Here is a 19881-nt window from a genome sequence, read left to right as displayed (position 1 = left end):
TCACAGAGGTGTTTACCTGAAGGCTCTTTAAATCCTTTGCAATAGCCAGCAATTTTCTGTGGAGGAAGAATTGGTACACAAACAGCTGCTGAGGAGACCACAGGGAGGATCCACTCAGCTGGCACATGCTTCAGGACAAAACTTTGATAGGGTGGACTGGTTTCACAGAATCCCAGAATTTGTAGGTTTGGATGTCCCTTCCAACATCTCGAGGGACATCTGGAGATCACCTTGTCCAACCTCCCTGCCAAAGCAGGGTCACCTGGAGCAGGTGACACAGGAACACGTCCTGGAGGGTTTAGAATGTCTCCAGAGAGGGAGACTCCATGACCTCCGTGGGCAGCCTGTTCCAGTGCTCTGACACCCTCAGCGCCAAGAAATTGTCCCTCTTGTTGAGGTGAAACTTCTTGTGCTTCAGTTTATGGCCACTGCCTCTGTACGGCTCCATTGTCTCCCCGTACAGGTGTGTGAAACAAGCACATTAACTCCCTTCTCATGCCCAGCCATCTTTACGGGGGCTGCCGGGCAGGATCGCGGTCTCCGCCAGGGCCGGTGCGGGCCGGGGGAGCCCCAGCGCTGCCCCGGGGGAGCCGCTTCCCCGGTCCCGGCGGGGCGGGCAGGGCGGAGCGGGCGGCGGGGAGCGCTCCCCCCTCACGGCAGCCGGGCGGGCCGGGGCGGGGCCGGGGGCGGGCGGCGCTGGTCGCTGTCCTGGGTGTTGAATCTGCTACGGCTGCCGGAGCCGGGGAGCGGCCGCGGGAGCCACAGGGCGGGCGGGCGGCATGGAGTGAGGGCTGGCGGCGGCGGGCAGGGGAGCGGGGCATGCGATGGGCCAGGCATGATGGGGACGCTCGGCTCCGTCCTTCCGCTGCTGCTGCCGCTGCTGCTGCTGCCGCCGCCGCCGCTGCCGCAGGTGCTCGCCGCCGCCCCGCGCATCCAGCCGCCCTCCGCGGGGGCCGCCGCCGAGGCGCGGATCGGTGAGTGGGGCCGGGGGCGGGGGGCGCGGGGCTGGCGGGGAGCGCACCCCGCGCTGCTGCCCGGGAGCTTCCCCGCTGGCGGCTCGGCAGGGCCCCGGGGCCGCGCCCGCACGGCGGACGCTGAGGGGCCCGTCCGCCCGTCCTTCTCCAGCGGCTCCGGGTAAGCGGCCCCGTCCGCCCGTCCCTCAGCGCTGGCTCCGGAGCTCCGTCCTCTGGTCCCTGACCGCCGGCTCCGGAGCTCCGTCCTCTGGTCCCTGACCGCCGGCTCCGGAGCTCCGTCCTCTGCTCCTCAGTGCCGGCTCCGGAGCTCCGTCCTCTGGTCCCTCAGCGCCGGCTCCGGATAAGCGGCCCCGTCCGCCGTTGCCTCCGCACCGCCTCCCGGTGCCCGTCCCCGGGTCTGTCGCTTCCCGCTCCCGGCCCCTCGCCCTTCCTGCCCCCCGGCGTGTCCCGTCTCGGGGGACAGCTCTGCGGGCCGGCTCTCGCCCGCTGTTCCCGCATGCTGAAAACTTCCGCTCACGAGGCCCCTAAAATCGAGGTGCGCCAGTGGCGAGTCCCCGAAAATGCTTCCAGCCTCCACATATTTAACTCTTCTCCCGGTTTGTTGGATTCAGCCCACCGAACTGCCCGTATATTTGGAGACAGGAAATCTCCGGGCCACAATCCCCCAGATGCTGCCTCTGGTGGAGTCCCCCCTCCAAGTCGTGCTGCTGGAGGTGGAAGTCAGCCCTGGCTCAGGGTTAAGGCTCTTTCGGAGCTGTCAGAAAATGCCCAGTGCTGCCCAGTGCAGACCATTAAACATCAGCTTTGTGTTGAGACATTCTTGACCGACCCCTTCTTCATTTAGAAGGTACCAGCTGCACTCAGCATCCCCACCTGGGAAGTGACCCACGCGGGCATGAAGGGATCCTGGAAACAAACTCTGTCTGTTTCACATCGATGCAATTCTCCTGTGACGCTCTCCCTGGCCGTTCTTTCCTTGCACTGAGACATTCTGCACTGTATGCTCACCTGAATTGTCTATTAATATTAATATCTATTTATAGAGTCAGTCTCATTTCACTTACAGTATCTTCCCAAAGCTCACTTTATGTCAAGAAGGTCATGACTAGGAGAATTTTGTATTTTTTCACATTTTAATGTCTGCCTAGGGTGGTTATGGAGGTCAGAGTGAAAGCTAAACAAACTACCCCTAAGAAATGTTTTTCTAAGACAAAAAAATTAAATTCCTTTAAGAAACAAAGAAAGCCTTCCAGACGAATATTGCTGCAGTTTTCCTCATGTACATTCTGTTTATTAAGAAGGAATTAAAATCAGCTGACCATGTTTATAATGAGGCTTCAGTCAAGTGGCAATAAAAATGAGCTATTATGCTTGCTGTAGTGAAGGTAGTGATGCAAGGTTTTAAGGAGAAATGGCTTGGACTGGATTTATCCATCCCTCTTCTCTCCTGGTTGCTATAGATATGGACTATTTCTCCTAATCTGCTGAAGGGAAAGCTTGCATAAAAATATTGCAAGTAATAGCTGTATTTTTTTTCTCTAATAATACAATAGCCTGCACTGTGCTTTCAAAGTAGTCAGATGTACACAAACTGCAAATCAGTTTGGGTCACAGGGTATTTTTTCAGTTTGTTGTAGCTGAAACACAAAAACAATGTGTGTGTTTGTCACTTCCCTCCAGCTTCCCCGTGCTCCTGCCTCAGCAAGGATCCCTCCCTGCCAGTTAAGGCTGTCCTTGCATGGAAGGGACTGGGGGAAGCACAGCCTTGCCTTTACACAGTGAATCCACTGCTCTGGAGGTAGAATTTGGAGGCATTTTAAAGGCAGCAAAACATGCTGAGCCTCCCTACTTCTTGCTGGGATAGGGACCTCACTGACCTGTCAGAGATCCCTGTGAAGGTTGGGAAGGGATTGATTGTTTTTGACAAGATGCAGGAAAATGTTTGCATTGCTTGAAGTGAAACGGTTTTAGCTGTCTCTTCCATTAGAGTTCCTTTGTTTCTTTTATTGACCAGTGTTTCAGATCTCATTAATCTTGAGTTCAAACTATTTATTGTTGTAGATTCTGTTCAATTTTGGAGTACAATTTTTAGACATAATCAGGGGACATAACTGTAATTGTACAAGGTATCCAATTTTTGAGATTATTTCTGGTTATATGTGAAAGATACTAATTTGGTTTCTTCTTGTGCACAGTTCTATCTTCTGTAATTGAAAATTGAAGACAGACAGATGCACTATGAGGCCTCTAGAATGTGTGCTGAAAGCTGCCTTAAGAGCAAAATAATTATAGAAACGTATTTTTATTGGGTTTTTTCTCCCATTATTTCAGGAACTCTTCCTAAAAGTTGTTTGAGGAGCAGAAGTTCATGACCTTTACCATTTCATGGAATGGATTCATCCAATTTCATTCTTTCCCTCTTTTTTATGGTCAACTTTTGTCTGCGCTTTCCAGTATAGTGAACATCTTTAAATGTTGACCTTTATTTTGCAACATAATTACAAACCTTTTAAAGAACTTAGAAGCTTTAAAGTTGTAGATAACTAAGATTCAAGATTTAGACTCCTGCTTCTTCTGCCTCTATAATTCATGAAGCTTTGTAGATTCTTCCCGTGTTGACGTGTTTTGTTAAGGTGCAATTACCAACAGAAGCACATATTCTTCCATTTCTTGACATTTACCTTCATCATTCATCATTCTGTGATGATTTATAGTAGCATTTTAAATGTGAACAAATAAGGAAAAGTAAAGTCTTTTCCCTCTCTCTTTTCCTTGCCTAATTCTAGGCCAGGAGAGAGATTCTTCTCTTTTTTCACAGAAAAAAAATCAACTGAGTACATAGTAGTATTCATTAGTCTTTAATGAAACTCTGGGGTTGGGAGTTTAATATTCCAAAGAAATCTTTATTAATTTATGAGACACAGTTCATTTAAGATTATGGAGCTTCTTCTTAAGTGTTTTACATATAATTGTCTGTGGAAAAATACATCCTGATCATGTTTGCTCAATTCCAAAGGTTTGGGTTATTCCAGTCTTCTGTTGATGGTCATAACACTAAGCAGTACCTTCAATAAAAACTGCAGCTCCAACTACTGAAATATTTTCATTGTGCAGCCTTTTAAGTAGACTAATTGATTGAGAAAGTTGCAGAGGTACTTTATTTTCATTTTAGGTAGGCTGGGTGAGGCAGAGAACTCAATAACAAAGTAAGCTGTGAGCATTCTTAATCACGTTCTTTCATTAGTATAAACCACTGCTGCTTTATAGCAGGGGTTGTCCTCATATGTTCCAGAAGAGAGTAAATGTGCTTGCTGCAGTGCCTTCACATTGACCTCTAATGTGTAAAATGATGCTTATAACCTTCAGTGAATATAATTTTGCAATATAATTTGATCTTTTGTGCTGTGTGCAATCCCATTTTTCAGTATGCATTTTCCTATTAAATGAGTACATGGATATGCTGTGGAAATTTCCAGAAACACTTGTTCCACACTCTACGTAAATTTGTTCCCTACACTGTGTAAAAGTTCCTTCAGACTTGTATTGAAGTAATCACAGGCAGAATTTTTGTCTGTCAAATGAGTGTGAGAATTTACTTTTTTACTTGCTAACAAAAAGACAAGTCACATTTCAGCTTATAAATATAAAATATACTCCTTTAGCTGTGAGTTCCTGAAACTTACAGTGTCTTACATTTCTCTAGGATTTAAATGTAATTGAGGATAGAAACTTTACTCAAAGACTTAAAAAATGTTGTATGTTAAGTTTAGTACTTTCACAAAATACTTTATGCATATTTAACCACTGAAAAAAATATTTTAGAGGTGGGTTAGGAGTTGCAAGTGGCTAAAGTTGATCAGAATTAAGAAAATGCAACAGCAGGAACTTCAGTTACTGTTGGTGAAAAGCATTTCTCCAGTGTTGATTCTTAAATTGCAAGAGAGTTAAATAAAGAGTAGGACAGGTGAAAAAATTATTTATTTAGATTTTCTGCATTTCATTCAGTGTTTTGAATACTATCCAAAGGAGGCAGCAACAGAGAGCTTTTGTCTGTGGATGTCACATGGGGAATGGCAAAGAAGTGTGTCTTGGTTGAGTTCTTGTTGGATGGATGTTACCCGAACAACACGACCAGAGCTGTTGTTCTCAGCCACCATTGTTAACTGCTCTGAAGGTCCATGAGGACTGAAGTTTTTCTTCTTGAAGTAATTGAGCTGAAGCTCACTGAAGCCAATGTCAACCTTCCCACTGACTTCAATAGCATTTGGATCAAAGTTCTGGTTTGGGGCTTGTAGCAGACTGGCTGGGAAAGGAGGAGAATTAGAGTTTTACAATCTGTTCAGTACAAAAAGAATTGCATGACTTTCCAGTTGCATTCATTTGGAACTTCTCATAGGCACTTTAGTTTTTAATAATGTCTTTAATGTAATTATTGATGGTGGAGTGTAATTTAGGATATAATAGTAAAAAATAAAAATAACAGCAAAATAATTTAATTAAGACAAGGCTGTGTGCTCAGGATGTGAAGGGTTCAGTGTAGGAAACTGGATTCTCCTCTTCATCAAAATATTTTTGCATATCCTAGAAATATTTCTTAAATTATTAGTTACATTAAAAAGCAGATTTAAGGTAGATTGATATCAAGGCATATCTATCTGTCAGTTCCACTGAATTTCAGGTAAGAACATGCATTAATATTATTGGCACCATGCCATGACTGTTCTCCAGTAGCTTTTTTACTGTAACTTGTTTGTGTTCAAAGTTGCAGGTAGACAGGAAGTGAATTATTTTCTGTCAGTCAAAGGAAGCAGTTGCAGGGTGTTCTGAAGGCTGTCCATAGGATTGTCAGAACCCAGCACATCCCTCTGGCTGTCCTGAGCAGCCCAGACCCTGCCAGGGGGCTCAGAGACCCTGGCACAGAGCCCAAGATGCCCCTGTGGGTTTGATTATGACCCATGGAGCAAATTACCAACCTTAGATGAAGATCTGCAAGCCACGAAAGTTTAAGTAGAATGACAGTGAATTTATCATGGGGTGGAAAAGTAGATTTTGGGGTTTTTAGAATGGGGGTTCAGGGGGCAAGATGGAGGGACCTGGGCATGTCCAGCCTTTCTCCTTCTTCTTCTTGGCCTCCGTCTTCTGCTGTGATGTTGGCACTTTTAGATTGGTTTAGAGTAGCAGCTCACTGTCTAACACAGGTGATAGGTATTGGGAAGTGACTGTAAACATTGTACATGTAGTTTTTAGTATAAAGACATAACACTGCCCTGGGGCAGGCAGAGTGCCTGGAACTGTCCTGCTGGATGGACCTCAGCTGGACAGAAGAAAATATTTTATAGATAAGATACAATAAACAACCTTGAGACTGAGAACTGAAGAGCTCTGACTCCTTCTTTGAGCACCAGGCTGGGAAAAGAGAATTTCTAATATTTCTCGGGGTCACCGTGACCAGAGAGAGGCCCCAAGATAGGATGGGATTCCTTGGGAGTTTTTCTGTGTTCCTGTTTGTCTTACTGACTAAGGAAAACAGAGAAGTTTTTGGCAAGATAATCTTGTCTCTGCTTCCTACCTGAGTGTGCCCCAGCCCTTCCAAAGCTCCCCAGAGCACACCACCACAGTGCCCTGACGTCAGCCAGCCTGCTGAGGGGGAATTGCTCCTCCTTGGATCCCGGAACATTTGGGCAGCTCTGCTGACACAGCCCAGGGCAGGTCATGTTGACACACTGCTGATAGGCAGGCAGTGGCCTGTGTACATAGTGACTGTGAGCACTGTGGGTTACAGACAGCTCTGTGCTGAGCTGCCACAGAGGAAAGTGCAGCTGCAGTCCCTGGGGGTGCTGAGCTCATTGAGAAGCAGGAGCTGAGGTCCCCTGTGTCAGTCAGATTTCCACTGCCTGGAAAGAGAGCATAAGAACATGAGCTCAGATGTCGGTGGTTGCCATCATTCATATGTATCCAAGTCTGTAAGAAGGCTTGTACAAGTCAAAAGGCAGTGTATATTCCAGCTGCCTGAGAATGATACATATTTTAGTCTCATCTCACTGACAGTGTAGCCTAAAATTTAGCTAAAATCTCTGCAGTTATTCTTACAAAATCAGTGTATCTACTGTCCTGCTAAAACCTGTGTTTAGGCAACACAGGGAGATTTGTGAGGAAGTTCAGTAACTGGAGGAAAGATTGATTTGGTTTTGGTCATAAATTTGGCAGAGGGTGGAAAGTCACCAAGAGGCAAAGTTCACTGCTAGCTTCCATCACAGGAGTGCTGAGCTGGATGTGAATTTGGTTGGGCTCAGCATGGTCATTATTAATAATCCAGGAATGCAGTGAGTAATATTGTTGTTGGTCAAACAGTTTTATATTTGCAAATGAGGAGTAAGCAGGTGAAGATGCAGATGGAGAAGGGAAGCAAGCAGAAGAGAAGCCAAGGAATAGAGAGAAGCATGTTGGAATGAGAAATTAAATCTTTAGAATAGGAGATCAGAAATGGAGATTAGTGAGTTATATGTGATCTGTAAAGATGTAAATTTAAGATTAAATAGAGTTACCTTTTCTCTTGGAAGAGACAGTCAATTGCAGCAGCAAAATTGAGCTGTTCAGTGTATCAGTTTGAGGCATGAGAAAATGAAGGCAGGTGACTAGAAGGATAAGGGATTTGCCAAATAAAACTATTAACTCATTCTTTCAGCCCAAAGTGGTGGCAAAAAAATGAAGTCAAGAAATGCATATACACTATGAGAAACTGCTCTGGGAATAGAAAGGATTTATTTCTCTTTATGTAAGGGTTGGGAATCATCTAACTAAATGTAATTAATTGAGCTAATCACTCTAGGCTCCTTTTAACCTATTTCTAGTTTATAAATTTCAATTAATTTTACCCAACTGTACATATCCAACACAGGTCAAATAAATGTCTCCCTGCGTGCAGCTATTGCTTTTCACTTAGTATTATCTCAATTCATTTCCCAGGCTAGGACAAGTATCTGTAAATGTCTGCAAGGTAGGTACTGCACTTCAGCTCTTCAAAGATCAGATGCTCAGGTTAAATTTGGGGAGAGCTGAACACATTTGGAGAGTGATTGACCTGTCTTTCCCCACTAGATGAGACTAATGAAGTAGCTTAAACTAAAGTTAGGCTGCTTGAGGCTCACCTCCTAAATTTCTTCAGAACCTTTCTGAGATCTCTAGGTCTTGCCAGGGAGCTGTTTAGGGAGGTTCTGTGAGTAGCCAAGCAGGTTTGTCACATAAGGGACCGAAGTGAGGTGGCTGATGGATAATTGTAATACTTGAAAGAAATTTCTCTGAGAAAATCTGCCTCTGGTAATTGCAAACAAGTGAAGAGGACCTCCAAATGAGACAGAGGAGAAATGAGCATAACAGAATGAGCAAGCAAAGGGGAAAAAAGCAGGTAAATGTGCAGGAGGTCTGCAGGCAAGACAAAGAAGAAGGCAGGGGAGTCTGGTATTAGAGACATGAAGGAAGGGGATCATGAAGACCTGAGTTATGGACAGTCATTATGTTAATGTGTATATAAATTAATGAGCTTTCTTATCTGAGTTTTAAGGCCTATATTTGTGAGGTGGTGGAAGGGTTCTATTTTTACCTCAACCATTCCATAGTGTCAATACATTCCTGCATTCCCAGTAAGAGTTTACCATTCAGAACGGCTGCACTCATCCAACAATTAGGGAGTTTTATTTCTTAAAAGATTAGAGGAACTTTATAGATTTTATTCTTTTTGAGAAGGAATTTCTTGAGAAGTAGCTTAGTAAATTACCACAGTTTACTGTGGTTTCCCCCCCTATAGTTTGTTTCAGTAAATGGTACTTAAATACCACACCTAGTTTGTTGATACACAGTGTCTCTGGTCAGAGGGTTAGTGCTTACAATGCCTACTTATTTTGCTTCCAAGTAACACATTGATTAAACAAGCTGTTTTTACATATAAAATGAGTAACTAGAAGTTTTATGGGAAGTACAGCTGGTTGTAGTGGGTGTAAGGTCTCTTTCAGTCATAGCTGAGCAGCATGCAAAGATGGTTACATAAACTTGAAATCACAGCCAGCAAGAACAAGGTAATGTGCAGAGATAGTTGTGCCTCCAAAATGTCACATACTTCCAGATGTCCTCATAGAAAACAAAGCAGTGGGGACCAAACACACGCTACAAACTGCAATGAACTTAATAAGTTCTACAAAACTCAGGAAATATCCAGATACCTGTAATCCCCCTTTTTTACTCCCTCTTCCCCAATTAATCTTTGATCTCTCAAGTTTGAACCTCAACATATTCTACAAGGTACCTTATGAAAATCAGTAGTGGATGCTGAATGAGGTGTTTTGAATTTCTGGTGCACAGAAATCTGCTCACATTATTCTGCAGGAGATGATTACCTGTCTGTCTATTGCTGCCCTAAAAGATGTGAAGATATTATAACCTCTTCTCTTCCTATTCTGCTCTTCCCCAAGAGCAGAAGTTGTCTTTTCTCTACAAGTTTTTAGTTGGTTGATGCAATTCAGTTAAACTCAGAGCAGTTGCTTCAGGCAACAACTTTACTTTACCTGCAAGGTCAAATCTCATCTTCAGGCCTGAGGAAGAGTTTGTGTGTTAAACAATTGTCTGTGGTTTGTTTTTCAACCTCTACCAGCCTGCAACTTTGCAGTACAGAATGGCAGTAACAAAATTTTATGTTATTCCTGACAGTGCCTGTTGATCTTGCTATTGAAATAAAAAAAAAAGGACCTAAACCACAGCCATGCTTGCAGGCAGTGAAACCAGTGCTGGTATTGGTGCTGGTGTCCATGACATGGCAACAGGGACATGGGTTTTGGAGGTAGGATTAGTTTATGCCACTATTTCTCTTAAGGTCTCAAAGGCATGAAATCTAGACTTGTGTCTGTGTAAAAGATAGTCTCCTGTTAAGCTGGCCTCTCTTACAGAATAGATTTATAAGTCAGACATTCCATTGTATTTGCACGTCAGTGCTGAATTAAAAAAACTGCATAAAAGATTATAGGCCTTGATAATTGTGGATAAATCACCACCAAATAATGTGAATGTCTATTCTATTTCTTTTAAGAATGTATACATTATTGTTTATTTCTCTTGGAAAAATGGTTTGTTATAATTTTAATTTGTGGTGTGGAATACTTTATATATAAAATACTTACATTTCAGCTTTATTTGATCTCTGTTGTGGTAGATGTTAACCATCAAATACCTTTGAGCTATTACTCATGAAATCTTCCTTCCTGTTCTAGATTTCAGCAAAGCTCAGTAGTCTCAGTATGTAATCAGTCAATGCTTTACTCAAACTAGCAAAATCTCCCACCAAGGCTCTTCTGAGACCTGGCCAGCTCCTCAGCTGAGCACTGGCTCTTATCTTCATGGCCTCAATCTGTGGATTATGCAACTCCTTCCTTTTGTTGGAGATGGCTGTACTCACTGGTGACTATCCCAGTTCTTACTTTAACATCCTAAAGGAAGAAAAAAAGGAGGGGAAAAGGAAATTTGGGAATTAGTCATCTGTCATGACTGTTTGGAGATAGCTGAAAACAAGATACCAAGCTAAATATCATCAAGCATTTAGGTAGGTCACCTTGGAGGTAGCAACACAGTTGACAGACATAACTCCACCCCAAATATTCTTCAGTGCAGAGTATTCAGTAAATTTTTGTGTCTCTTTGGCTGCGTTTCTTTTTTTTTCCCTCTTGAAAACTAGGGTCAGGTTCTGCAAATTTGTCTCACCTCAATTTTAAAGTGGTTAAAATATTCTTGTTAGTACTACCTACCTGGAAATTTATTTTAGTTAACTAGGTCAGCTCATAATTACAGCTTACCAACATATGTTAGATGCAGGGGATAAATTCCAAGGACAAAAACCAGCTATAAAAATTGTATATTCAGAATAAATGTGACAAGAATGAAAACTGAAATTTTGAAGGAAAACCCAAAGTTAACTGAAGCTATCCATTGTAAGAGCTGCAGAAAAAGAAAACAATCATGTTCTTTGGAAACAATCACTCTCACTTTCAGACAATAGAAAATTTATAATGCTATAATCAAGTGGCATTTGAAAAGCAGAATGGGAAGGTTGTTTTAGTTCTACATGTGCTGGGTTTCATGCTGCCCAGCAGAGATCTAGGGATGAGGGTGGGTTATTTTCTGTCCATTTGCTTTTGTTTCTCTGGGTAACACCTGCTCTAATGAGTTTGTAATCTGAAAGTAAATAACTGAGCAGGGAGGAGGAAATGGACACAACACACAGGCTTGAGAATAAACAGCTGTCAAATGGCTGCTGGTTCAGAAAGTGCAACTCACAGGTTTGATGGAGAATCTGATTCAGCTTGAATGAAGGAACTGATCACACCCAGTTGTCAAACTTTCCTAATTGAAGAATTACTTGAGAGAATTCTAGGACAATATGTTATCCTCTTCAGATTACGGAACTGTTTTCACAGTTTAGCAGGTAGGGAAGAGCTCTGAAAGGATCAGCTACCCACTGATGGCTGGAAAAGGAGTGTGGTTGTGATTCTTTCTCTTGCAGTTTAGGGAGGCTCATGCCAGAGAGATTAAATTAAATAGTAGGGCATTAAAAGGGGATGAGCTTTACCTAAGTCTGCATGAAGCTGCCAGAATCTGAATTATGCTACATATGTTTGGCCACCTAACACTCTTGTCATTCAGTGCCTTTCTTTTTGTCCATCTGGAATTAGAATAACATCAAGTTGTTTTCAGATGAAAGTTCATCTCTGCACAAGGAGACTCTGCTATCAAGAGAGGCATATAAAATACAACCTTTAATGAGTAGTTTCACCAGTTTTCCTGACTTTGTTTCTGTGTTTGGTGTATATTAGAGGGGTTGCAGGTTCAGTTCCTTTTGATGCCACTGGTATTAATCCAGGGTTCCTGGATTTAAGGGGATTTAAGACGCCAAATATTTATACAGGGCTTGCCTGATTTGATAGCATATGTTTAGCTCTATTTGAGACAAAGCATTACCAAATAAATATTTGAACATTTTCTTTATAGTCAGTTTTCCATTGCCTCTGTCATAGTCTGAAGATAAACTTGGCTCAGGAGCTCCCATGTTTTTCTTCTATTTGACAAAGACCCTCTCCTTAATTCTTCTCAGTGTGGGGAATTCTTCTTGTCAGATGATGGGCTTTGGTGGTTTGATGGAGTTCCCTTTTACACCCTGATCCCACAGAATGGTGTGTGAGTGTTACCTTGTGTGGGAATGTCACTCTGGGAAATGAGGGCACACCTAGGTCACTCCCCAGGCCTAGACAACAATCATGTTCAAATGAAAAGCAAGTATTCTACTCTCTGCAGTGTTCAGTAAAACAGCTATCACACAAAAAATAGGTACAGAGGAAGATGGCATAACATTCCTTAACCTGTAATCTTTACTCTTTATTGTCAGAGTAAAGTAATTATCAGATTGCTTAATTACATTTCCCAGGGACAGATTATTTTTGGTCAAGTCTCATGCCCCGAAATGCATACTGACTTTACATGGCACCCTGCCTTTCTGCTGTGGTTTCTCTTGGGAGAAGGCCCATTCATACCTGGAATTTCCACCCACCTTCCAGCCCTTCAGCTCCTCTCAGCTGTGCTAACAGAGCTCTGTTTGGCCAGCTTCGTCATTGCCATGGAACTTTTGGAAAGTCCTTCCCAGTTGTACAGATATCAACTAAACACCACTTTGAGAATAAACACCCAACCAAAACCAAAAAACAAACCCCCCAAACCATTTACACACTGCCAGTACAACTCTTCCTGAGCACACATTATTCAGCTGGGAGTGAGAGTACTCTAATATTATCTGTTATGTTGGAGTCAGTATGCAACAGTTGTTCTTTTTAGTTTTTGTAAATAAAAGTTGAAGTGGCAGCTCTGTTGAAAATGGGTTAATTTCAGTAATCCAGTTTCTTACCACTTCTTCCCACCACAGTATTTTACATTATATTTATTCATAATTCGTTTTTAGTCACATTTCATTTGTGGATAATGTGTGTCAATTATTATGATTATACTTTTTCACTTCATAAATCAAAGAAGAGCTATTTCTGCAATAGTTTATTACCCGAAAGCTGTAATTAAGTCTGTCTGTTTAATGTTGGTACTGATTGCCAATGTTAAGAGTTAAGAGTTAAGCATGTGCACAACTATAAGTAAATGCAGTTGTCACTTAGTAAATGTGAGTGTTCACCCTTTATGCTTTCAGCATGGAAAAATATAGGTCACAGCAGTTTTGTTCTGTGAATTTTTGTAGAGTCCAGACCTTTATTTCACTCCTTTAGTTGGTAAGTGAGCACTTTGATGACATCAAAATTAAACACACTAGAAAAACTTATAATTCCAACTTCATAGTGCTGTCACTTGCATGCATATTCAAGGTTACTCAAAGAATTCATTGCATTTCCAAGTAAGATAGTTATAACTAAGGTTTCTAAAATGGGACTAGATAGAAATTCCTAAAATTGCCTTGAATCTGCTGTTTGTAGTGCCTTGTGCAATAAAAAGACTTTGTGTATTTAACTTACTTTTTAAAATTTGATATGGCACAAATCTAGATGAGCTAGGTTTGGTTTTCATTCTTCTCCAGTGAGTAGGATGTCTGCTGACATCCAGGAAGGACTGTAAAAAGATGCAAATGAATATTTCTCTGAAATCAGATTGGTGCCAAAAATCCACTAACTGATGCTTTACAACTGCATGAAAACTGAAAGAGGTTATTCCTCCTTTTCCCAAGATGATTCTCAGTATGCATTTTGCCAGTGCTTCCCCAGAAGAATGACTTGAGCTCTGGACCTTACCTTGCAGACCAGTGAGATAATTGCATAGTTACAGAAAAAATAAACATAAATTCCTGTCAGAATCCCCATGTGCCTCATGAATGAATTTTGTATTCACTCTGCAATTTCTCAGTTCGTACATTATCTGTGTGTAGTTATTCTCCATATGTGACAAATTAGAAATAGCTTTCTTTTTCTTGGTTTCATCTCAGGAGGTGAAAACTTATTTCTGCAAATATATCTTTTTGCAAATGTAAGCTTTTTTTTTTTAATGAAGATGATAAGTTGCTCTAGGATAAAAAATTAGTAGGGTATTATCCTTAGAGACCATTGAGAATTCTCTCCTCACAAGAGAGACTACTGGGTGGCTAAGGGGAAAGAAAGTAGGGCAGACCTCAGCAAGTGAGAAGTCATTATGGAAATAGATAAAAACTTTAGTTCACCTTTTCTGTTCCATCCTTACCCATGCTGAATATGAGCAGGATTCCTCTGAAGAGCTTGACTGTGCTTTTTAACTTGCCCTAGAACTCTCTTAAGACAGTGTTTAAATTTAAAGGTCTTGTTAGGAAGATGTTACTGTAGCAACAGGAAAGTAGTATTTTTCAGATTTGACAAAAAGCTTCAGTGTCCTTCTTGACTTTATCTTCCAGATTTCACAGTATGAATTTCTTTCAAAGTCACATATGGTATTTGTTGGATGAATTACCAAAAAATAGTCAAGTGGTGCAAAGACAAAAAGGATGATTTAGATAGTGATTTTTTAAAATTATCTTACCTTCAGAAGTATGTTGCCATTCCATTATATAAGGCTTTAAAATATTAACAAAGTGATGACTCCTGTTTTTTCATGGATCTGCTGAGGGACCCTCTGTTGGTGGATCAGCTCTCCAGCCTGGTGTTGGGCCTGGCAGATCTGAGGATATTCCACAGTGATGGATGGCTGGCAGCTGGGCAGGTCACACCAATGTGAGTGTTATGATCTATTGCCCCATTCTTACCTTATTTCCCTCAGCAAATGCCACTGGTTTCTGTCAGAGAATGATTTGGTTTAATCTGATTTGATTCTTTGTAGTGTTTGCCCCTTTTGACAAGAGCAAACTGAGTAAGCACAAATAGCAGCCCTGAATAATGCTTGGGTTCCCTTACAGACTGATGGGGCCAGGAGGCTGCAGTGCTGAGGGCATTCTGAAGAATGACAGAACAATTCTGATGTGGACAAAGATTCTAGGTGCAGGAATTCAGAAACTTTCCTTAGAACAAAAAGAAATAGATATATTCACAGTAATCGTGAATCAAAATTTATGCTAGGACTTGCTCATCAGGCTCTGAATAAGAAATATTTCATGAGAAACAAAATTCCATGGATTTTTGCTACTGAGCTGCTAATGCAGTGCTAAGTGTGGGCAGAAAATACAGTAGTTAAATGAGTTTTTTATAACTGTGTTCTGGCCAGAAGTCTCTATATTAAAGTGCTCCCACTGGGTTCCTGTAGCCATGGAAGGTATGTAACTAACTTGGTGAGAGAAAAGCTGTGTATTTGCATTGTAAATTGCTGTCAGTCCAGGTAAGAAAGTGTGAATAGAAAAATGTCACATCAAGGCAGAACACACAGACTATTATGGTCTGCTGAGCTGGATCATTCTACCCAGCTAAGCCTCCCCTGCATCTTCTGCTTCTGCTTTCAGGCTGGGTGGCAGTTCTGTATTCACCACTGTGTGAAAACATGGACTTTAGAATGTGCAAGTGCAGGTGGGATTTCAATGTGGCCTTGAGCTAATTTCTGTGCTTTAGGTGATGGGAAGGAACAGAACTAGGATTTGTTTTACTTCTTGGGTGTGAAATAATAAAAGTGCATCTTTGTGCATGACATCTGTGTGAGAGGGAAGATTCAATTGCAAGTGTGCTGAATTTTAAGAGAAAATAGCTCAATAAGGCACTCAGAAAATAGGCAATTTAATAAAGTAGAAAGAGGTAAAATAAGTGTGCTGATTTATCATGATCCTATGTAAAATTGGTGGATATTATAACCACAGCTGAACGATTTTTTTTTTCATTGCCTTGGTTTACTTTCACAAATGAACAAAGTCTTAAAAAATTAGTGTGGAGACAAACAAACCAAGGATGATAATATTAATGAGAAAGGCAGTTCAGATTCAAGAAGATCTGTTATGATTTTGTCACAGACACCTTGAAGTCACAGAGTTTAAAGAAGCATAACTTTTGAAGGCTTCTTTAAAGGAGTAAGATGAAAGATTTTTTTAAAAAAATAAGACTGCTTTGCTCCTTTTAATAGCACTTCTAGTTATTGGAATATGCAGTTTAAAACAAGAGTTTTTCGGATCTTCCAGCTATCAGAACAGGTTTGTTCTAAAACAAGCTTATAGGAATGTGTTTATCACTTTCTTTAAAATTAAAATAATGAAGGAAACATTTGACTCTTCCTCAAAAATTACTGCAGTGACATAAAATGGCAGTTCCTCTAAATCTCTGGCTGTTGTATGTAGGTTATTTGAGCAATGATTGTGAATTTTTGCTTGAAGAGCAAAGGATCTCAAATTGCTCCCAAGTGCAGTGTGGCTGTGTAGGGCTGCTGTATTTAACTTCTTGAGCCACTGGTTTTGTGTGATCATTAGATTAAAACTCTTCAGTGTAGTACAGATACTAAATTTATGTTTTACATGACCCAACACAACAAGGAAATACATTCTATTTTGAGATGGTTTTGCCTGGATAGTTTTTGTGGCTTTTTGCTTTCATTCCTTAATTGCAGCAGAGAGTATTCCTTGAAGAGGTTTTAGTTTTATCTGCTCAAGATGTGGAATTTTTTCTTTATAGGAGCCTGTCATGTTTTAACATTTGTTTTTGCTCCATCTCAGGGCAAAAATAAAATAGAAAATTAAAGTGTATTAATAGAATAAACCACTTTAAATATTATTTTTGCAACAGGTAAAATACTGAAATATTTTAAAATTTGGGGGTTTTAGGTTAACACTGAACTTTTTCAGCCTGAACTGCAAGGTTTGTCAGCCCAAGGGCAGAGGGAAGGATTTGCCCGTCCTCATCCTGGAAGTTGTATCCTCAGATCTCATGTGTCCAAGATGTGACAAGAAGCCAATCTGGTCACAGGGCCAGGCTGCCCTGCTCACCTGATCAAGAGGCCTCTGGAAGGGGCATTTGAAACACCCAAAAGTCACAAAATCAGAATAGAATCACAGAATGGTTTGGGTTCTGAGGGACATTTTAAAGGTCTCCTGGTCCAATCCCCCTGCAATGAGCAGGGACATCTTTAACCATATCAGGTTGCTCAGAGTCCTGTCCAACTTCTTTCTTTTATATAAATTCCCACCATTCATATATGGCTCAGATGCATTGTAGTGTTAAATTTACCTCAAATGAAATATTTTAATTATTTTTTTTTTTTCATTAGAACTATCTTGTAGAACCTCAATTTTCTGAAAACTACATTTTTCTTTGAAAGATCTGTTGACAGTCTCCATCAACTTTGGTTTATATAATGATCAGAATGTTCAGAGAAGTCAATTGGTTTTGTTAAAAGTCCCAAACAACCCAAACTAAAGCAATCTTTTAATTTTTCTTACACAAGGGCAGAATGTGACTGAAATTTTCATGAAAATTGTGGTGTTTTTTACTTCTGCTTCTTGAGGTGTCTGCCACCTGGTCTAGTTTTTTTTTAATACCAGGAAAAGAAATCATGTTTCTCAACTGTCTTCAAAGAATATGTTGATTTCACTAAAAAAATTATGTGTTTTTACATGTTTTCAAAAGCTCCAGCTTTTACAAAATATCACAAAATGTGTAGATACCTGTCCTCTAGTGAGAATTACAGCAAAATGGGTTCTGCACAATTTTTCAATTATTTTTTAATCCCAGACAGACTGGAAGCTACACTTATTGACAAACCTCATGAGAAATAGCAACATGTACCAGATTCCTTTTCAACTCCAGCAATTTAGTATTCTCTCAGAAATAAGACTGTGTTATATTGGATATTTTAAAAACTGTTTTTTTTTTCTTAAATTGCTTTTGATAAGAAGCATTTCCACTTTTTTCTTTTGAGAAACTTGCAGGATTGTTAGTGGTGTGGTGTGGGATTTCTCTCCCATCAGATCTCTGCAGCTGAGTCAGTCACTCTGTCCCATTTATAGTCACTGAAGGGGAAGAGGCACTCATGGGACTTATTTGATCTGACCTATTTTACGTGTCTGCGTCAGGAGGAGATGAGTGCTACTCCAGGAACATTTGGCAAACTGGCTTCATTTCCTTCAACTGCAGAAGCAGCAAAGTGTGAGCAAAGGCTGTGTTAGAGAAATGTTGAGAAATAGGAGCTTCCGTCCAAACTTTCTGAAATATCTCCATGAATTTTTTAAACTTCAGATCTGCATCTTAACTTCAAATGGGATAGTTTCCAAATCCTCTGTCTTAAGAGTACTTTGTAGTGCTAAGGTTTGTAATATTTAATGGTGCCTTTGTAACACCTAAAAAGATATTACATTCTCATGCAAGTTTTTAAAACTAGAGAAGTTTTAAAAACTAAGAGAAACACAATTTTTAAAAATTTTAAACTAGTTTTTAAATGTTTTTAAAATTAATAACCACAGTAACAGGAGCTCTGTAAAAGGATAGCACTGTCTTCCTTCTCTTGAAGGACATTTTGGCTCTACAGTAATGGAATATTTTATGACTTGGGATTAAATGATATTTTTGAAAAGTGAATTATTTTGACTTTTTTAAACAGTAATCTTCTTGTTTGTAAATAAATTCTTAGTTCTAAATAAACAATGAAAACATAATAAGCAATTATAAACTTTAAACTGAAAAGATGCAGTTAAATTCCAGCTTGTTTCTAAGCTCAAAACATTTTTAGCCATGGTATATAATAATGCAAATGCACCAGTGCAGACACACTTGGCTGCAAATGCATTCCTTCCCTCTTCTTCTACAGTGTAACAAGTTTCATCATTTCTGATGATTATTTTCATGCTTTGCTCATGTTCAGCATAGTTTGGTTTTTTTTCCAGTACTAAATTATCTTGGGTTACTGTAAAAAGTTCAGAGATATGTTTTAGGGATTTTTCTTTCAACTGTGCTTATTAGAAAATAATCCTGTCTTAAATCTAATATAAACTGCTTAGTATATAGAGATACTGCATTTTTCTAAATATCTATAGTGAAATATATAGTACTTTGTTGCCACCTAATGTGTTGAAAATTTTAAAGCTCTTTGAAAAGATGCACTTCCAGCCTGAAGGGGTTGACAAATTAGGTAGGATGTATAATTAATGCAAGGATTTAGAGGTTGCATAAATTAATAGTAGTGTAAAGATGATTAACAATATGCTGGTTCTGTTAACTTAATTTGACAATGAATCCTTTTCTGTACTGTAGTAAGAAGAAAAATATTTAACTCATTGAAGAAAGAGCAATATTGTAGTTACTGTGGCTGAAAATCCACCTGCAGCAGGCCTGAGGGGCTGAAAAGTCCAAGGATGTGGGTAGGGAAGGATTGAGAACTGGTCACACACAGGGACATCTGTGCTGGCCCCTGACAGCCCTGAGGGACTGGGTTTTACGATGAGCATTAGTGCATAGAGGAGAAGCTCTAACTTGGTTCAGAAAGGGAACTCCAAATCTATTAACAGAAAGGCAACAGCAAATGAGAGTAAAATGAGTTGGAGGACTCAAGTTGTTTGACTGGAGAGTGGGGGTGATGGGAGAAGAGAGAAATATTAGGAAGCAGATTATGAAGGGCTTTGAATGTCAAGTGGCCATCCAACAGGATTTGATTCCTGTTTCCTGTTATGTGACATTAGGCAAATCATGACATTTCTCTGGTTTTTATGAGTTGAAAATGTGGGTAATGCTTGCATACCAAGTAGCAAACTGTGGTGGCAGCTCTGATCTTGGTGCAATGTAAATGAGATATTTAATTTACTAATTTAAAAAATTCCTAAATGAACATGGTGATGTAAAAGCATTAGATTCACACTATCCTTGAACTTACTTTTTGTAGTACTCATTAACATATTTTTCTGTAATCAAGATTTCTGCAGAGCTTGATTTCTGTATACAAAGCTTTTTATTTATGGAAA

The 19881-nt window shown here is 40.4% G+C and overlaps 1 protein-coding gene across 1 annotated transcript in view; it reads left to right on the top strand.

Moving 5' to 3' along the window:
- Positions 1 to 771: 771 nt before the first annotated feature.
- PTPRN2 (protein tyrosine phosphatase receptor type N2) overlaps positions 772 to 19881 on the top strand; it is a 638409-nt gene continuing 619299 nt past the window's right edge. Inside the window, exon 1 of the mRNA XM_058038495.1 lies at positions 772 to 974. Coding sequence (XP_057894478.1) covers positions 836 to 974 — 139 coding nt within the window. The 5' untranslated portion in view covers positions 772 to 835. The remainder of the gene's footprint in view (positions 975 to 19881) is intronic.

The sequence above is a fragment of the Melospiza georgiana genome, chromosome 1 (assembly GCF_028018845.1).
Source record: "Melospiza georgiana isolate bMelGeo1 chromosome 1, bMelGeo1.pri, whole genome shotgun sequence".
Classification (NCBI taxonomy): Eukaryota; Metazoa; Chordata; class Aves; order Passeriformes; family Passerellidae; genus Melospiza; species Melospiza georgiana.
Note: the sequence above shows the minus strand (reverse complement) of the source record. Positions and strands in the feature narration are given on the sequence as shown.